General features: G+C 34.3%; 1 protein-coding gene across 2 annotated transcripts in view; it reads right to left on the reverse strand.

Annotated features, from left to right (window-relative positions):
* LOC138332077 (G protein-coupled receptor kinase 3-like) overlaps positions 1 to 19,486 on the reverse strand; it is a 99,412-nt gene that overhangs the window by 36,562 nt on the left and 43,364 nt on the right. For both annotated transcript variants that reach the window (XM_069280026.1, XM_069280025.1), the window contains exon 4: positions 5,806 to 5,907. In XM_069280026.1, the coding sequence (XP_069136127.1) occupies positions 5,806 to 5,907 (102 nt within the window). The remainder of the gene's footprint in view (positions 1 to 5,805; positions 5,908 to 19,486) is intronic.

The following is a 19,486-nucleotide window of genomic DNA, read 5'->3' on the forward strand; positions in this document are numbered from 1 at the left end:
TAATCCTTGTTGTCTTATAGCAATAACAATAGGTCAATGTTGTAATCCTTGTTGTCTTATAGCAATAACAATAGGTCAATGTGTAATCGTTGTTGTCTTATAGCAATAACAATAGGTCAATGTTGTAATCGTTGTTGTCTTTATAGCAATAACAATAGGTCAATGTTGTAATCCTTCTTGTCTTATAGCAATAACAATAGGTCAATGTTGTAATCCTTGTTGTCTTATAGCAATAACAATAGGTCAATGTTGTAATCCTTGTTGTCTTATAGCAATAACAATAGGTCAATGTTGTAATCCTTGTTGTCTTATAGCAATAACAATAGGTCAATGTTGTAATCGTTGTTGTCTTATAGCAATAACAATAGGTCAATGTTGTAATCTTGTTGTCTTATAGGTCAATGTGTAATCCTTGTTGTCTTATAGCAATAACAATAGGTCAATGTTGTAATCCTTGTTGTCTTATAGCAATAACAATAGGTCAATGTTGTAATCTTGTTGTCTTATAGCAATAACAATAGGTCAATGTTGTAATCCTTGTTGTCTTATAGCAATAACAATAGGTCAATGTTGTAATCGTTGTTGTCTTATAGCAATAACAATAGGTCAATGTTGTAATCGTTGTTGTCTTATAGCAATAACAATAGGTCAATGTTGTAATCCTTGTTGTCTTATAGCAATAACAATAGGTCAATGTTGTAATCCTTGTTGTCTTATAGCAATAACAATAGGTCAATGTTGTAATCATTGTTGTCTTATAGCAATAACAATAGGTCAATGTTGTAATCCTTGTTGTCTTATAGCAATAACAATAGGTCAATGTTGTAATCCTTGTTGTCTTATAGCAATAACAATAGGTCAATGTTGTAATCCTTGTTGTCTTATAGCAATAACAATAGGTCAATGTTGTAATCCTTGTTGTCTTATAGCAAATAACAATAGGTCAATGTTGTAATCCTTGTTGTCTTATAGCAATAACAATAGGTCAATGTTGTAATCCTTGTTGTCTTATAGCAATAACAATAGGTCAATGTTGTAATCCTTGTTGTCTTATAGCAATAACAATAGGTCAATGTTGTAATCGTTGTTGTCTTATAGCAATAACAATAGGTCAATGTTGTAATCGTTGTTGTCTTATAGCAATAACAATAGGTCAATGTTGTAATCCTTGTTGTCTTATAGCAATAACAATAGGTCAATGTTGTAATCCTTGTTGTCTTATAGCAATAACAATAGGTCAATGTTGTAATCCTTCTTGTCTTATAGCAATAACAATAGGTCAATGTTGTAATCCTTGTTGTCTTATAGCAATAACAATAGGTCAATGTTGTAATCGTTGTTGTCTTATAGCAATAACAATAGGTCAATGTTGTAATCGTTGTTGTCTTATAGCAATAACAATAGGTCAATGTTGTAATCCTTGTTGTCTTATAGCAATAACAATAGGTCAATGTTGTAATCCTTGTTGTCTTATAGCAATAACAATAGGTCAATGTTGTAATCGTTGTTGTCTTATAGCAATAACAATAGGTCAATGTTGTAATCCTTGTTGTCTTATAGCAATAACAATAGGTCAATGTTGTAATCCTTGTTGTCTTATAGCAATAACAATAGGTCAATGTTGTAATCGTTGTTGTCTTATAGCAATAACAATAGGTCAATGTTGTAATCCTTGTTGTCTTATAGCAATAACAATAGGTCAATGTTGTAATCTTGTTGTCTTATAGCAATAACAATAGGTCAATGTTGTAATCCTTGTTGTCTTATAGCAATAACAATAGGTCAATGTTGTAATCCTTGTTGTCTTATAGCAATAACAATAGGTCAATGTTGTAATCCTTGTTGTCTTATAGCAATAACAATAGGTCAATGTTGTAATCCTTGTTGTCTTATAGCAATAACAATAGGTCAATGTTGTAATCCTTGTTGTCTTATAGCAATAACAATAGGTCAATGTTGTAATCCTTGTTGTCTTATAGCAATAACAATAGGTCAATGTTGTAATCCTTGTTGTCTTATAGCAATAACAATAGGTCAATGTTGTAATCCTTGTTGTCTTATAGCAATAACAATAGGTCAATGTTGTAATCCTTGTTGTCTTATAGCAATAACAATAGGTCAATGTTGTAATCCTTGTTGTCTTATAGCAATAACAATAGGTCAATGTTGTAATCCTTGTTGTCTTATAGCAATAACAATAGGTCAATGTTGTAATCCTTGTTGTCTTATAGCAATAACAATAGGTCAATGTTGTAATCCTTGTTGTCTTATAGCAATAACAATAGGTCAATGTTGTAATCTTTGTTGTCTTATAGCAATAACAATAGGTCAATGTTGTAATCGTTCTTGTCTTATAGCAATAACAATAGGTCAATGTTGTAATCCTTGTTGTCTTATAGCAATAACAATAGGTCAATGTTGTAATCCTTGTTGTCTTATAGCAATAACAATAGGTCAATGTTGTAATCCTTGTTGTCTTATAGCAATAACAATAGGTCAATGTTGTAATCCTTGTTGTCTTATAGCAATAACAATAGGTCAATGTTGTAATCCTTGTTGTCTTATAGCAATAACAATAGGTCAATGTTGTAATCCTTGTTGTCTTATAGCAATAACAATAGGTCAATGTTGTAATCCTTGTTGTCTTATAGCAATAACAATAGGTCAATGTTGTAATCATTGTTGTCTTATAGCAATAACAATAGGTCAATGTTGTAATCCTTGTTGTCTTATAGCAATAACAATAGGTCAATGTTGTAATCCTTGTTGTCTTATAGCAATAACAATAGGTCAATGTTGTAATCCTTGTTGTCTTATAGCAATAACAATAGGTCAATGTTGTAATCCTTGTTGTCTTATAGCAATAACAATAGGTCAATGTTGTAATCCTTGTTGTCTTATAGCAATAACAATAGGTCAATGTTGTAATCCTTCTTGTCTTATAGCAATAACAATAGGTCAATGTTGTAATCCTTGTTGTCTTATAGCAATAACAATAGGTCAATGTTGTAATCGTTGTTGTCTTATAGCAATAACAATAGGTCAATGTTGTAATCGTTCTTGTCTTATAGCAATAACAATAGGTCAATGTTGTAATCCTTGTTGTCTTATAGCAATAACAATAGGTCAATGTTGTAATCCTTGTTGTCTTATAGCAATAACAATAGGTCAATGTTGTAATCCTTGTTGTCTTATAGCAATAACAATAGGTCAATGTTGTAATCGTTGTTGTCTTATAGCAATAACAATAGGTCAATGTTGTAATCCTTGTTGTCTTATAGCAATAACAATAGGTCAATGTTGTAATCCTTGTTGTCTTATAGCAATAACAATAGGTCAATGTTGTAATCCTTGTTGTCTTATAGCAATAACAATAGGTCAATGTTGTAATCCTTGTTGTCTTATAGCAATAACAATAGGTCAATGTTGTAATCCTTGTTGTCTTATAGCAATAACAATAGGTCAATGTTGTAATCCTTGTTGTCTTATAGCAATAACAATAGGTCAATGTTGTAATCCTTGTTGTCTTATAGCAATAACAATAGGTCAATGTTGTAATCGTTGTTGTCTTATAGCAATAACAATAGGTCAATGTTGTAATCCTTGTTGTCTTATAGCAATAACAATAGGTCAATGTTGTAATCTTGCTTTGTTGTCTTGTAATCCTTGTTGTCTTATAGCAATAACAATAGGTCAATGTTGTAATCCTTGTTGTCTTATAGCAATAACAATAGGTCAATGTTGTAATCCTTCTTGTCTTATAGCAATAACAATAGGTCAATGTTGTAATCCTTGTTGTCTTATAGCAATAACAATAGGTCAATGTTGTAATCCTTGTTGTCTTATAGCAATAACAATAGGTCAATGTTGTAATCCTTGTTGTCTTATAGCAATAACAATAGGTCAATGTTGTAATCCTTGTTGTCTTATAGCAATAACAATAGGTCAATGTTGTAATCCTTGTTGTCTTATAGCAATAACAATAGGTCAATGTTGTAATCCTTGTTGTCTTATAGCAATAACAATAGGTCAATGTTGTAATCCTTGTTGTCTTATAGCAATAACAATAGGTCAATGTTGTAATCCTTGTTGTCTTATAGCAATAACAATAGGTCAATGTTGTAATCCTTGTTGTCTTATAGCAATAACAATAGGTCAATGTTGTAATCCTTGTTGTCTTATAGCAATAACAATAGGTCAATGTTGTAATCCTTGTTGTCTTATAGCAATAACAATAGGTCAATGTTGTAATCCTTGTTGTCTTATAGCAATAACAATAGGTCAATGTTGTAATCCTTGTTGTCTTATAGCAATAACAATAGGTCAATGTGTAATCGTTGTTGTCTTATAGCAATAACAATAGGTCAATGTTGTAATCCTTGTTGTCTTATAGCAATAACAATAGGTCAATGTTGTAATCCTTGTTGTCTTATAGCAATAACAATAGGTCAATGTTGTAATCCTTGTTGTCTTATAGCAATAACAATAGGTCAATGTTGTAATCCTTCTTGTCTTATAGCAATAACAATAGGTCAATGTTGTAATCGTTGTTGTCTTATAGCAATAACAATAGGTCAATGTTGTAATCCTTGTTGTCTTATAGCAATAACAATAGGTCAATGTTGTAATCCTTGTTGTCTTATACAACAATACAATAGTCTTATATCAATAACAATAGGTCAATGTTGTAATCCTTGTTGTCTTATAGCAATAACAATAGGTCAATGTTGTAATCCTTGTTGTCTTATAGCAATAACAATAGGTCAATGTTGTAATCCTTGTTGTCTTATAGCAATAACAATAGGTCAATGTTGTAATCCTTGTTGTCTTATAGCAATAACAATAGGTCAATGTTGTAATCCTTGTTGTCTTATAGCAATAACAATAGGTCAATGTTGTAATCTTGTTGTCTTATAGCAATAACAATAGGTCAATGTTGTAATCCTTGTTGTCTTATAGCAATAACAATAGGTCAATGTTGTAATCCTTGTTGTCTTATAGCAATAACAATAGGTCAATGTTGTAATCTTGTTGTCTTATAGCAATAACAATAGGTCAATGTTGTAATCCTTGTTGTCTTATAGCAATAACAATAGGTCAATGTTGTAATCCTTGTTGTCTTATAGCAATAACAATAGGTCAATGTTGTAATCCTTGTTGTCTTATAGCAATAACAATAGGTCAATGTTGTAATCCTTGTTGTCTTATAGCAATAACAATAGGTCAATGTTGTAATCCTTGTTGTCTTATAGCAATAACAATAGGTCAATTTGTAATCTTTGTCTTTAGCAATAACAATGTCTGTGATTTGTCTTATAGCAATAACAATAGGTCAATGTTGTAATCCTTGTTGTCTTATAGCAATAACAATAGGTCAATGTTGTAATCCTTGTTGGTCTTATAGCAATAACAATAGGTCAATGTTGTAATCCTTGTTGTCTTATAGCAATAACAATAGGTCAATGTTGTAATCCTTGTTGTCTTATAGCAATAACAATAGGTCAATGTTGTAATCGTTGTTGTCTTATAGCAATAACAATAGGTCAATGTTGTAATCCTTGTTGTCTTATAGCAATAACAATAGGTCAATGTTGTAATCCTTGTTGTCTTATAGCAATAACAATAGGTCAATGTTGTAATCCTTGTTGTCTTATAGCAATAACAATAGGTCAATGTTGTAATCCTTGTTGTCTTATAGCAATAACAATAGGTCAATATTGTAATCCTTCTTCTACTCTAGCCACAGTTAATACTTTCATGTGATTGAGACAATTCCTTCATGATAAACTGATCGTTTATACTTACATGTGATTGAGATAATAATTCCTTCATGATAAATTGGTCGTAAATATCTTTTCCTAATTTTATTCTTTCTTCATCAGATTCTAGTTTCTCAAACCGCTTAATCTGGAAAGACAAAAACAGAAAACAAGGCTGTGAACAAAAATTATTGGAATTAGATTGTGAGTGGTTGTTTTAAAACCGTGATTGTGAGTAGTTGTTTCAAAACCGTGATTGTGAGTAGTTGTTTCAAAACCATGATTGTGAGTGGTTGTTTTAAAACCGTGATTGTGAGTAGTTGCTTCAAAACCATGATTGTGAGTAGTTGTTTCAAAACCGTGATTGTGAGTGGTTGTTTTAAAACCGTGATTGTGAGTAGTTGCTTCAAAACCATGATTGTGAGTAGTTGTTTCAAAACCGTGATTGTGAGTGGTTGTTTTAAAACCGTGATTGTGAGTGGTTGCTTCAAAACCGTGATTGTGAGTAGTTGTTTCAAAACCATGATTGTGAGTGGTTGTTTTAAAACCGTGATTGTGAGTAGTTGTTTCAAAACTGTGATTGTGAGTAGTTGTTTTAAAACCGTGATTGTGAGTGGTTGTTTTAAAACCGTGATTGTGAGTGGTTGTTTTAAAACCGTGATTGTGAGTAGTTGTTTTAAAACCGTGATTGTGAGTAGTTGTTTTAAAACCGTGATTGTGAGTAGTTGTTTTAAAACCGTGATTGTGAGTAGTTGTTTTAAAACCGTGATTGTGAGTAGTTGTTTTAAAACCGTGATTGTGAGTAGTTGTTTTAAAACCGTGATTGTGAGTAGTTGTTTTAAAACCGTGATTGTGAGTAGTTGTTTTAAAACCGTGATTGTGAGTGGTTGTTTAAAAACCGTGATTGTGAGTAGTTGTTTCCAAACCGTTTTGTTGATTTATGAAACAAGTTTTCAAACCTGATAATGTTTGTGCAGGACTTGGTTTCTATTGGTGATGGAATGACACTAAAAGATTATATCTGGCGTAAACGCCATTTCAGCGGGAAGATTACAAAGAGTTACGTTCCACCAAAACTGGAGATACCAGTCCCACACAAACATTAACCGGTATCACACGGTACATGAATTAGTCCCATTGAAACCTATCCACAAGACGGAATATCTAACATTTGGGAATTAGGTGTCCTTGACGGTATAAGGTCATAAGTGTCCTTGACCCTATAAGGTCATATGTTATTACTGATTGAAACACGATGGTAATTCCTATGATACCAAGCTAAACTACTACATGTGGTGGACCAGTATCTATATTTTCAGTCTATTGTTGTTCAAGTTCTTTTAATTAAAATTTACAATAAATTTGATAATTTTGATATTCTATGCTTCTCCTGCACACAGTTCTTTCTAATTCAAAGCAAACTTCTTCAGAGAACTTGGAAACATATTGTTTTTCTTGTTATAAAGCCACCAGAAATCAGAAATAGCCTGTTTTTCCCTATATAGCCATCCTAAACTGACTTTCTCACTAATTAAAGCATGCCATCTACCTTTTTTGACTTGCATGCCTTACTTAAAGCCATAAGAATCTGTGTGATTTTGTGTCTGACTACATACAGACATATATAGACACATGTGTTGGGATACCATAGCTATATTGATCTCCTCAAACATACCAATCACACACTACTCTAGCAGCTTCCTTAGCCAGCACACAAATGTCAACATTACTGAGCTTTGTTTGCCCTCTGGAGGAATAGAAATCGTGACTGAAACATTTTTTTAGGGATTTGAAAACAGCAATAGATCTGGAGAATCAAGCGATCAAACTTTGAATTGTGATAGTATGCATCATCTGTATTTTTTAAATTTTGTATACAATCCAGTCTTTTTTTTGTAAAGAGATTAGCTATTGGATGTCCTTTTAATATCTTTTTATACGAGACAAGTGATTGTCACACTTGATGACTTAATGTAAACGCCTCGTAGATGATGTTCTTAGGAAACACTACCAATGTCAATACAGCTGTTAACTTAAACAACATTTACAGTAAAGACTACCACATTTTACAATATCGTACAGAAAGCAATTTCCTGAGCATTATTTAAATCTAAATTGGTGTTTTTACACCAAGGTCTCGAAGCTGATATTGCACTACCAGATCCATGTATAATGGTCCCAGAAGTCTTTTTATCAATATATCCAAACGATAAGGGTTCTAAAGACAACATTCTGACAATTCAATCTCAATTATTACATGAATTGACAAAAAATGGATACCTGGTATGTATATGAATATATATACAAGCTTAAGACCATTCCATAATCGTCTATGACAACTGCTATATACAAGGCCATTCTACAATCATCTGTGACAAATGCTATACAGGGCCATTCCACAATCATCTGTTACAAATGCTATACAAGGCCATTCCACAATCATCTGTGACAAATGCTATACAAGGCCATTCCACAATCGTCTGTGACAACTGCTATACAAGGCCATTCTACAATCATCTGTGACAAATGCTATACAAGGCCATTCCACAATCGTCTGTGACAAATGCTATACAAGGCCATTCCACAATCATCTGTGACAAATGCTATACAAGGCCATTCCATAATTGTCTATGACAACTGCTATACAAGGCCATTCTACAATCATCTGTGACAAATGCTATACAAGGCCATTCCATAATAGTCTATGTCAACTGTTATACAAGGCCATTCTACATTCGTCTATGACAACTGCTATACAAGAGGCCATTCCAAAATCGTCTATATGACAACTGTTATACAAAGCCATTCCACAATCATCTATGACATATGCTATACAAGGCCATTCCACAATCGTCTGTGACAAATGCTATACAAGGCCATTCCACAATCATCTGACACAACTGCTACACAAAGCCATTCCACAATCTTCTGTGACATATGCTATACAAGGCCATTCTACATTCGTCTATGACAACTGCTATACAAGGTCATTCCACAATCGTCTGTTACATTCTGTTATACAAGGCTATTCCACAATCGTCTATGACAACTGCTATACAAGGCCATTCCAAAATCTTCTGTGACAACTGCTATACCACAATCTTCTGTGACAACTGCTATACAAGCATTCAAAATCTTCTGTGACAACTGCTATACCACAATCTTCTGTGACAACTGCTATACAAGGCTATTCAACAATCTTCTATGACAAATGCTATACAAGGCCATTCCACAAACTTCTATGACAAATGCTATACAAGGCCATTCCACAACCGTCTGTGACAACTGTTATACAAGGTCATTCCAAAATCTTCTGTGACAAATGCTATACAAGGTCATTCCACAATCTTCTGTGACAAATGCTATACAAGGCCATTTTACAATAGTCTGTGACAACTGTTATACAAGGCTTGGTACACCTCTGTGATGGAATCTACAGTTCCTCCATATCAGTTGTGAATGATGAGTCATACAAATTCAATTGCAACTACATTTAGAATATTTGTACAAAGACCATTGTCACATGTATTGGAAGAAATTTGCCAACACTACAATTTGAGAACTAAGAGAGTGGGGAAATAGATCAGTGGAGCTATATGGTCTGACGCAACAGAAGCCAGACAGGGGTAAACTGATGGACATTATTGCTTTCCTTATTGAGTCAATACTACAAGAGAGACCCAATTTGTACATACCTAACTTTGGCTACTCAATAATGCCTGGAAATACAACATGGCTGTCAGACATCTCAGGAGTCATCATGTGATCTAGCAGGTACCCACAATTTTATATTTGATAAGTTTGGGCTGGTTTCAAGGAAAATCATTCTTTCCTTTTATGAAAGTTTATTTGCCAATATCATGCATAAATGTTAAATAGAAACTACAGTAAAACCTGCTTTAGAATCCACCTCTGTGTAAAGACCAGCTGCTGAATTAGACCACTTTCTCAGGATACAAAATAGTAAGTTTCAACACAAATTGACCTGTGTATTAAGACTATTTGTCTATAAAGACAACTTTTTCTTGACTCCTTTGTTAGTCTTTATAGACATGATTAACTCTACATGTTTTCTCAAACTAAAATAAACAAATCCATATCTAAGCATCAAATTGCTTTTTAATTTCCAGAAGATTCCTATTCATAACTTGTCCTTAAGACCTTGTCAATGACCTTGACCTCACATCTGTCTTCAGTCGAGAGGCCTTTATGCAGAAGTTTCATATATACTAAGACACAAGAAAGTAAACTGTAACTTTCAACTTTCCTTTCAATTTCAGCACTAAAAGCTTGACCTTCAACTTAATTTTCAAGGTCAAAGCTTCTTATAAGTTTCGTCTCTAAACTTTTGCTCCAAAATAGCTGACTTTAAAATGACACATTCATAGATGGATTAATTAAGATATTTGACCTTACATTGACTCATGATTTTTTTAAGATACTGAAGTTTTTCATAATTAATATTATAAGATATGAAATTTCTGTGATATGAAATCCAATTTGTTTTGTCATTAAGCTAATTAATTAGACTAAAATATTGCCTTGTGCATGGACAGGTTCTATGACGCCTTGAAATATCGATAAATTACTAATGAACATTGCTTTCCAATGAATATTGTACACGGCTCAGGTGATATAAATGACAAGCAGATATTCTACAGTACATACAACCTGTGATACTCAAACACATGTTGGTGCTGATCAGGAGGACACAGCTTTAAAACTGACACAATGAATATCATACATGGAAACGGTAGGTATGATAATGGATGAGTTTTACCTAGAAGATCTAACAAAAGTGGCTATGTGATACGGAAGTTATCAAATTAGTTCAATAATTTGATATGCCACGAGCCATTAGGCGAGTGGTATATGAAATTATTTAACGAGTTTGATAAATTTCATATCACCTAGTAACGAGTGTAAGAATCTGTTTATCAAGTAACTTTTATTAATAGAAATATGTGCAAAAGTTTAAATTGTGTCTCTATATAAAACAGTAGAAATCCAGCTCGGATGTGACGTTTCCGTGTACTGAAACAATCAGGCAACGTCATACATATATTATGACATCAAAAATACTATGACATGGCCGCATGACATGGCTGGACGGGCCAGTTATGTGATAAATTAAGTTAATGTGCATAACTCTTAATCTGCTTTCCATGCATCACAAATTTTAGAGCCAGATCATTTTCTTCTTCTGCAGAACATTGAACTTTACATCACCAATATCAGATTCTCAATGGTCATGATATATAAAATCTTCATTGATTAATTAATCATGCTTCGTAACCTTAAATGAAGGTAAAGATTACGGTTGTTACTGAGTACCTGAGTTAGAGATAGAGATGGGGAAGTAACCAGTTCGAAAATGTGTGGGTACCCGTCAAAAAAGGAAACATTCTGTCATGTTTTAGTCTCAACCAACTCATCCAGGTACTGCAGGTGACTTGTATTGTGTATATTACAACATTTGCTACGATATTAAAGTGAACAGTCGGGCAAGGATGGCTAAAGTTGGTAAAAATGGTATGAATGTATCTAGTGTAATTTCTTATAAAATAGAAAAATGAAATCTCTTGTCAAAATCTGTCTGCGTACAAAGAAATTAATTTAAAGTATAGGAATCCTAAAACGTCCTCCCGGCTGACTATGTCTGTGGTTACATTTCCACGCAGCCTCGCTTTCAATGCTTTCAACTTCTCTTTATTTCAATAGTCAGAACTTGGAAACGTAAGCAGAACTTTACCGTCATTATAATATGTGATAACTTTTGGAAGGCCAATGAATGCATTTAAACTGGTTTTCTTTGCCCGACTATTCACTTTAAATATGTACACGTGTGTTTGCAAGCACAAAGTGTGGCTACATACCGCCTGGTGATCTATCAACAATATCATCATATATGAGTGTGACCTTAAAGGAAGGTCATGGTCACCTGTTTTTACAAACATGGAGGACCTTCATCTCAACATAGGGAACTGAACAAAGACCTGTTATTGACCCCTGAAACCTGGACTTCATTCATTTGAACACTCTTGGTAGCCCTTTACTTTGGTATGTAAGGCTATAGGCCTGAGATATACTGAAGTACAGTTATTTACCTTTTATATAACACTGAAGTTTATTGTCATCTGTTTGAATATAACTTGGAGGCTATTAATCCCAGCATCAAAAATGGTGGTGAAAGCAACTTCTGGTGGATCCCATTTTACAATGTATAGAAATTACATTTTCTAATTTTCAATATGAGTACCAGTTTTTACAGTCAAATTACTCAAATAATCACGTGGATTTAACTACTGCTATAACCTTGATGCAATGAATTTCCCAATGTCTTGCGAACAAAAACCTTTTTACACCTCAAGGCTTTTCCAATGAAGGCAATATTGAAACACTTTCAATTTGAGAAAAAAAAAATTATTGTAGCATTTTCAGGGCAGAATACGATTGATTCCATGCCTTTTAGTGTACATTAAGAACATTCCGAGGAAAAAAACCCATTAAGGGACATGAAATGAAATGCTAAAATTACCAATATCTGACATAGTGAATTTTTATTTCATCTAACACTGCAATTTAACTAGAGACAAATATTAATTTCCTTCATAGAATGAAATGAACATTTTCATAAAGATTAAAACTTACTATCATTTCAAGCATCCACAGTTATTCTGGAACCCTGACCAATTTAACCCTGATATCACCAAAGATCACTGTGAATCTGTGCTGGTGTCAACAAACATCACTGTGACTCTGATGTCACCAAACATCACTGTGGCCCTGATATCGCCAAACATTACTGTGAATATGTGCTGGTGTCAACAAACATCACTGTGACTCTGATGTCACCAAACATCACTGTGACTCTGATGTCACCAAACATCACTCTGGCCCTGATATCGCCAAACATTACTGTGAATCTGAGCTGATGTCAACAAACATCACTGTGACTCTGATGTCACCAAACATCACTGTGGCCCTGATGTCACCAAACATCACTGTAGCCCTGAACTGATGTCATCAAACATTGCTGTGACCTTGATGTCACCAAATATCACTGTCACCCTGAGCTGATGTAACCAAACATCACTGTCACCCTGAAGTCACCAAACATCATTGTCACCCTGATGTCACCAAACATTACTGTCACCCTGAGCTGATGTAACCAAACATCACTGTGGCCCTGAAGTCACCAAACATCACTGTGGCCCTGATGTCACCAAACAACACTGTGGCCCTGATGTCGCAAAACATTGCTGTGACCCTGATGTCACAAAACATCACTGTGACCCTGCAGATGCCACCAAAGATCGTTGTTACCCATATTACCATCAAATATCCATTGTTACAATAATGTCATCAAACAGAAATCTAGTTCAGGATTACAAAAACAAAATACAAATACTCATTCCATTTTCCTCATCATGACACCTGCAGGCATCCATTCCACTCTGACACAAATGTAGTGTAAACACCACAAACTAAGAGAATAAAACATTTGTGTGTAAATACAATTTGATCAACGGTGGGTTGAACTGATTTTGAGGTAGTGATGCAATTTCTGCCCCATAACACTTACAGAATGGGGCCCAAGGGACGGAAATCAGTGTGGAATGGTTTCTGACAAATTACACAAGCCAGTGTATTAGAGAACAATAGGCTTTAGGGTGATTCAATTCTAAAATAAACAGCTGTATTTCAGTTTGATTGTGATTGCTCCAACTGTAAACACAAACAGATTTTAAAATGTCTATCAGCTATTACTAAGGAATGGCAACGTCATAAACAACTGCAGTCTGGCAGAGTTGTCAACACTAAAACGCCTACCAATGGTGAAACAAGGCCTAGCAATAGGCAAATCCATGTAGACTGTAAACTACTAACTACCAAGAAAATTGTCTAACTGGCCAGTTCTATCTACCTGCAGCGACAAACTCAGAAACATATTATAGTTGATCAGCCACTAAAAACCATGGCAACGAAACATTTGTAGATGGTTCATCAACTCTAGAGTGCATTGAGGAGAGTCTTTACTGTTATTTTATATACAAATGGAAGAATAATACATGGTATTAGTTTACATATGTACTGTATAAAATGTCCCATAACTTGTTTAGACCACTGCTAATTTCAAAACTACTGACTATATCATAGTCCAGCGACTGGTTTATCTATTTTCAACAAATTAAATGACAATACAAAGCAAACATTATTTTGATACTGAATGTCAATCTCAAACAATACTTCCTCAAATTTGAATCTATCCTTTTTATTAGCCAAATGACAGTCATGGTTTACTTAAGAACCTACCATTCTCATATATCATATTCCTTATTTTCTGCAATCAATTACATTTTATTTTCTGTAATAATATTTCTGTAGAAGTTGATAGTAAACCAAAGGAATGCTTACTTTACAACATATGCTGTTTCTTAGCTTATAAGTCATTTGACCTTTGACCCTTGACTTCTCCACATGGTCATATCTATAACCTGAAGAAAAATGTCACTTGTTTACGTCAACATTAAATCTCATTGTTAAAAAAAAGGTTTTCGACATCTATAAAGGAAATTTTGACAAGCTTGAAATTCATTGTTATAAATGCAGCCCATCTGAACTGGATTTATCTATCTGATAAATTTCTATCAAGTCCGTCAGAAATAATATTGATCAAAAGTTTGTAAATGTGACTATCTTTTCCCCCTTGTTAGTATCATGATGGAGAGATATGGTCTGAGGCTTCAGAGCCAATCAGTTTGACCATTAAGCTAATAAACCATTAAAACGTGTCCCCGACATGTGCTGATGGAAGTGATGCATCATGGGCCTTAGTGCCACCATGAATCTGTATGACAGCCACGGATCCAATCTACACAACGGGTCTAGGTGCAGTGACTCACAAATTCTTGTGCATGCATGCCTGTCAATAATTTCCAACATTAAAGTTGGGGTTTTTTCCTCTTCCTTACTGCAATTTTCAGCACATGTAGTATGCAAGATGTTTTTTCCTTCTAATTTATTGCTTTCATTAAAAGACCGTGCAGAATTGGTGGAGAAGTTGAACAAAATCATACAAGTGTTGCTTGTAATATTGGATGTAGAGACAAAATAATGTGTTAGTACCAAGTCTCCAATTAACATTCCACACATTTCAAGGTAACATTGCTTTTCATATGATCATCATGTCACCCTGTACAAATGTATTGGATTCACTTAATTTTGTCTTTATTATATAAATTACTAATATAATATGTATGTTTTTTGCATGTATTGGAGAATTCAGCTTCTCACCTAACTTTAAGATTTTTTGTTCACATGAAAAGTGCAACTCACTAGTGAATAATTACAATATTTCCCTAAAATTTAGACTTGCATCAAAATTAATATTAATTCATTATTTTTTCTTTGGATTAAGACTTTGTTTCTTTATTTAGATTTACTTCCATTTTTATGCATCTCTATTTTGGGGGCCAGACTTGCATTAAATTATTGAAATTTTCTTTTAGATTTATTTTTTGTTATTTGTTTTTTTATTTTTTTTTTTTTTTTTTATAATTATGATATACCAGTATTCTTTTACATTTAGATTTGTATCTCAATATTGATTATATATTTCAGATTCATGCATTGAAATTTCTAAAATATTCTTTGAGATTTCCTTGCTTGCTTTCTTTTTAAATTTTCAAAAGTGATTATTTGTTTGTTTTCTTTTCAATTCATGACATAAAATTCATCCAATTTTTTTAAATTTTCTTTAAGATTAAAAAAATCAACAAACATTTTCATTTTCTCCAAGATTCAGTCTAGCATCCAATCTTTAGACTAGTTTAAGTTTTAGACTTAATTTCATCTTTTCGTTCAAGGACTGGCTTGTAGCTAATTTAATTCTGGTATGCTGATACGCCTATTTTGAAAATTTTCTTTCTCAGTAAAGCGTGGCTCCCCATCAATAATTTCCAGTAATGAAGAGATTTGTATAAGCTGCGATCCATCCTGTGTAAACCATGAAGCTGAGAAACCTTACACTGGTGGTGGCCTTTATTTACGCAGGTTACTATAACAAGCTTAGGGTGAAACAGAATACAAAATCTAAATAGTTCTCAGGAAAATCAGAATGTTACCATAAAGGAGGCTGTTCAAATGATATCAACATGGCCATATAAAAACCTTGCGATACTGCTTCTTTTAGTGCCCAATGTTAAACCTATCTCTGAAATGCATTTCATTGGATATCTATTTTGGCAACATCAACTTTATATCAATTTTTAGCTGTATGTATATATAGTGTACCATATTCTATTAATAACCCATTCCGCAATAACCCCTGTCCCATTTTAGTCTTTTTGAACCAGGGTCATAGATCTGTATACCATCTTAAGTAAACTAGATGTAAAATATATGACAACTTGAACTTGACCATCTTTGTCAATAGGTGGAGGGACACTGGTTGAATGTGGAGGGCTAATGGTAAAATGTGGAGAGCTAATGGTAGAATGTGGATCTAATACGAGGGTTAATGGTAGAATGTGGAGGACTAATGGTAGAATATGGAGAGCTAATGGTAGACTAATGGTAGAATGTGGAGGGTTAATGGTAGAATGTGGAGGGCTAATAATAGAATGTGGAGGGTTAATGGTAGAATGTGGAGGGCTAATGGTAGAATGTGGAGGGCTAATGGTAGAATGTGGAGGGCTAATGGTAGAATGTGGAGGGTTAATGGTAGAATGTGCAGAGCTTACGGTAAAATGTGCAGAGCTAATGGTAGAATGTGGAGGGCTAATGGTAAAATGGTGAGGGCTGATTGTAAAATGTGGAGAGATAATGGTAGAATGTGGAGGGCTAATGGTAGAATGTGGAGGGCTAATGGTAGAATGTGGAGGGCTAATGGTAGAATTTGGAGGGGTAAAGGTAGAATGTGGAGAGCTTTCATAGGCAAATGTTTGTTTTCGTCAGTTGGTTGATTCATATAGTATTGAAACACTCAAAATGTAAATATATTAGAATGCTGTAAGCACTCGTCAGAAACCAGGGATTTATGGTTATTATATTGAATTTTGTACAAAAACTTTGTAATGATCAATCAATCATACTAATGAATTATTAAAATTTTCAATTTGTTTCTTTAAGACTTGACAAATTGACAACAAATGGAGAATGATTGAGTAGTGGAGGATGGTTGGCCATAAATTATTCAGGGCCTAACCAGGCTTCAGTGTCTCAATCCAAGGTTATCAAAACAACGCCATGCTTAAAAAGTGTTTTTGAGTTTACTTGGGAATTATTGTATAACACAAACAAATAAGGATACTCAATTTGAAGTGACTTTTGCTAAATGATTTCAATTCTTCAATTTTTAGTATTAAAATTGACACTAATGCTATAACGGAGCTTTCAAAACTATTAATAAATAGAGGCTATTCTACTGGTAATGACCCCAGCAGACCATACAAATAAATATTAGGATCATAAGGGGAGGGATCTTATCACCAAATGTAGTCCAAAAAAAGAAGCCTGAACAAAGTAAATACAAGCAAACAAAAGAAGAAAATAGAAAAGGTTGATGTTACAGGTTTGGAACATATAGTTAATAAAGACTTTATATAAAGGGGACAAATATAACTGCTGAGTTGGGGGGTTACTACAAGTAGAATTCAGTATATAGTTGAACACATGTATAATGTTTATAACAAAGTCATGGTTATTATATCACAGTTCATTCTCCGCCAGAGGTTCATAGAAGATGTTTGTAATATGTGTGTAGCAGCCTCATACATAGTAATATGTTGGCTTCTAGCTTCACGCTAGGGGGAATTTCCCTTTAGCTCAGTCAGTGTGACAGACCAGCAAGTCCGAGATCACTGGTTTGAGTCAGGTTGGCGGCACACTATACTCGCGCCCTGTTACATTTGGTGCAGTAGACCACTCCAAGCATTGGGGGCTTTCTTGGAGAAAAGAACAAGGGTTGGTCTGTATTCGGATGCTACCATGTACATAGTGATACAGCCGCCTTCTAGCTATCCGCTAGCTCAATCAGTAGAACGACGGACCATTAAGTGCAGGGTCTCGGGGTAGAGTCTGGCACACTACTCTCTCCCTGTTACATTTATATATAGAACGTTTAAGTTCCAAAAATATGTTATAACTATGTTTTAGTGTACAAATCTGAATTCTCTTTAGTTTACTAAATTATAATGCCCTATTATAGGAGACCTCAGTTTGAAATATATATTACCCAATCAGACCTTGTTACCATAACTAGAATACTATAATACCCTATCAAACTGTACTCATTACAGAACTTTTATACTCTACCAGACTGACCATCATTAACCTGATGACCACTTGTGGTCAAAGAATCGGAAGTGGAGGGTCCCCAAGGGAATAGTGCATGAGGTCTTAATTGATGTCCAGTCATTACAGCAACTGTACACCTGTCAGATACTTTATCAGTGTGAGATACTCTATCAGAAGAATAAATCAAATCAATACCACACAGACAACTGTCTTTCTCAGATCAGTGACTAACAACACAGACAACTGTCTTACACAGATCAGTGACAAACAACACAGACAACTGTCTTACTCAGATCAGTGACAAACAACACAGACAACTGTCTTACTCAGATCAGTGACAAACAACACAGACAACTGTCTTACTCAGATCAGTGACAAACAACACAGACAACTGTCTTACTCAGATCAGTGACTAACAACACAGACAACTGTCTTACTCAGATCAGTGACAAACAACACAGACAACTGTCTTACTCAGATCAGTGACAAACAACACAGACAACTGTCTTACTCAGATCAGTGACAAACAACACAGACAACTGTCTTACTCAGATCAGTGACTAACAACACAGACAACTGTCTTACTCAGATCAGTGACAAACAACACAGATAACTGTCTTACTCAGATCAGTGACAAACAACACAGACAACTGTCTTACTCAGATCAATGACAAACAACACAGACAACTGTCTTACTCAGATCAGTGACAAACAACACAGACAACTGTCTTACTCAGATCAGTGACAAACAACACAGACAACTGTCTTACTCGGATCATGACAAACAACACAGACAACTGTCTTACTCGATCAGTGACAAACAACACAGACAACTGTCTTACTCAGATCAGTGACAAACAACACAGACAACTGTCTTACTCGGATCAGTGACAAACAACACAGACAACTGTCTTACTGTCTTACTCGATCAGTGACAAACAACACAGACAACTGTCTTACTCGGATCAGTGACAAACAACACAGACAACTGTCTTACTCGGATCAGTGACAAACAACACAGACAACTGTCTTACTCAGATCAGTGACAAACAACACAGACAACTGTCTTACTCAGATCAGTGACAAACAACACAGACAACTGTCTTACTCAGATCAATGACAAACAACACAGACAACTGTCTTACTCAGATCAGTGACAAACAACACAGACAACTGTCTTACTCAGATCAGTGACAAACAACACAGACAACTGTCTTACTCAGATCAGTGACAAACAACACAGACAACTGTCTTACTCAGATCAATGACAAACAACACAGACAACTGTCTTACTCAGATCAGTGACAAACAACACAGACAACTGTCTTACTCAGATCTGTGACAAACAACACAGACAACTGTCTTACTCAGATCAGTGACATAACAACACAGACAACTGTCTTACTCAGATCAGTGACAAACAACAC

This window comes from Argopecten irradians, chromosome 9 (genome assembly GCF_041381155.1).
Source record: "Argopecten irradians isolate NY chromosome 9, Ai_NY, whole genome shotgun sequence".
Classification (NCBI taxonomy): Eukaryota; Metazoa; Mollusca; class Bivalvia; order Pectinida; family Pectinidae; genus Argopecten; species Argopecten irradians.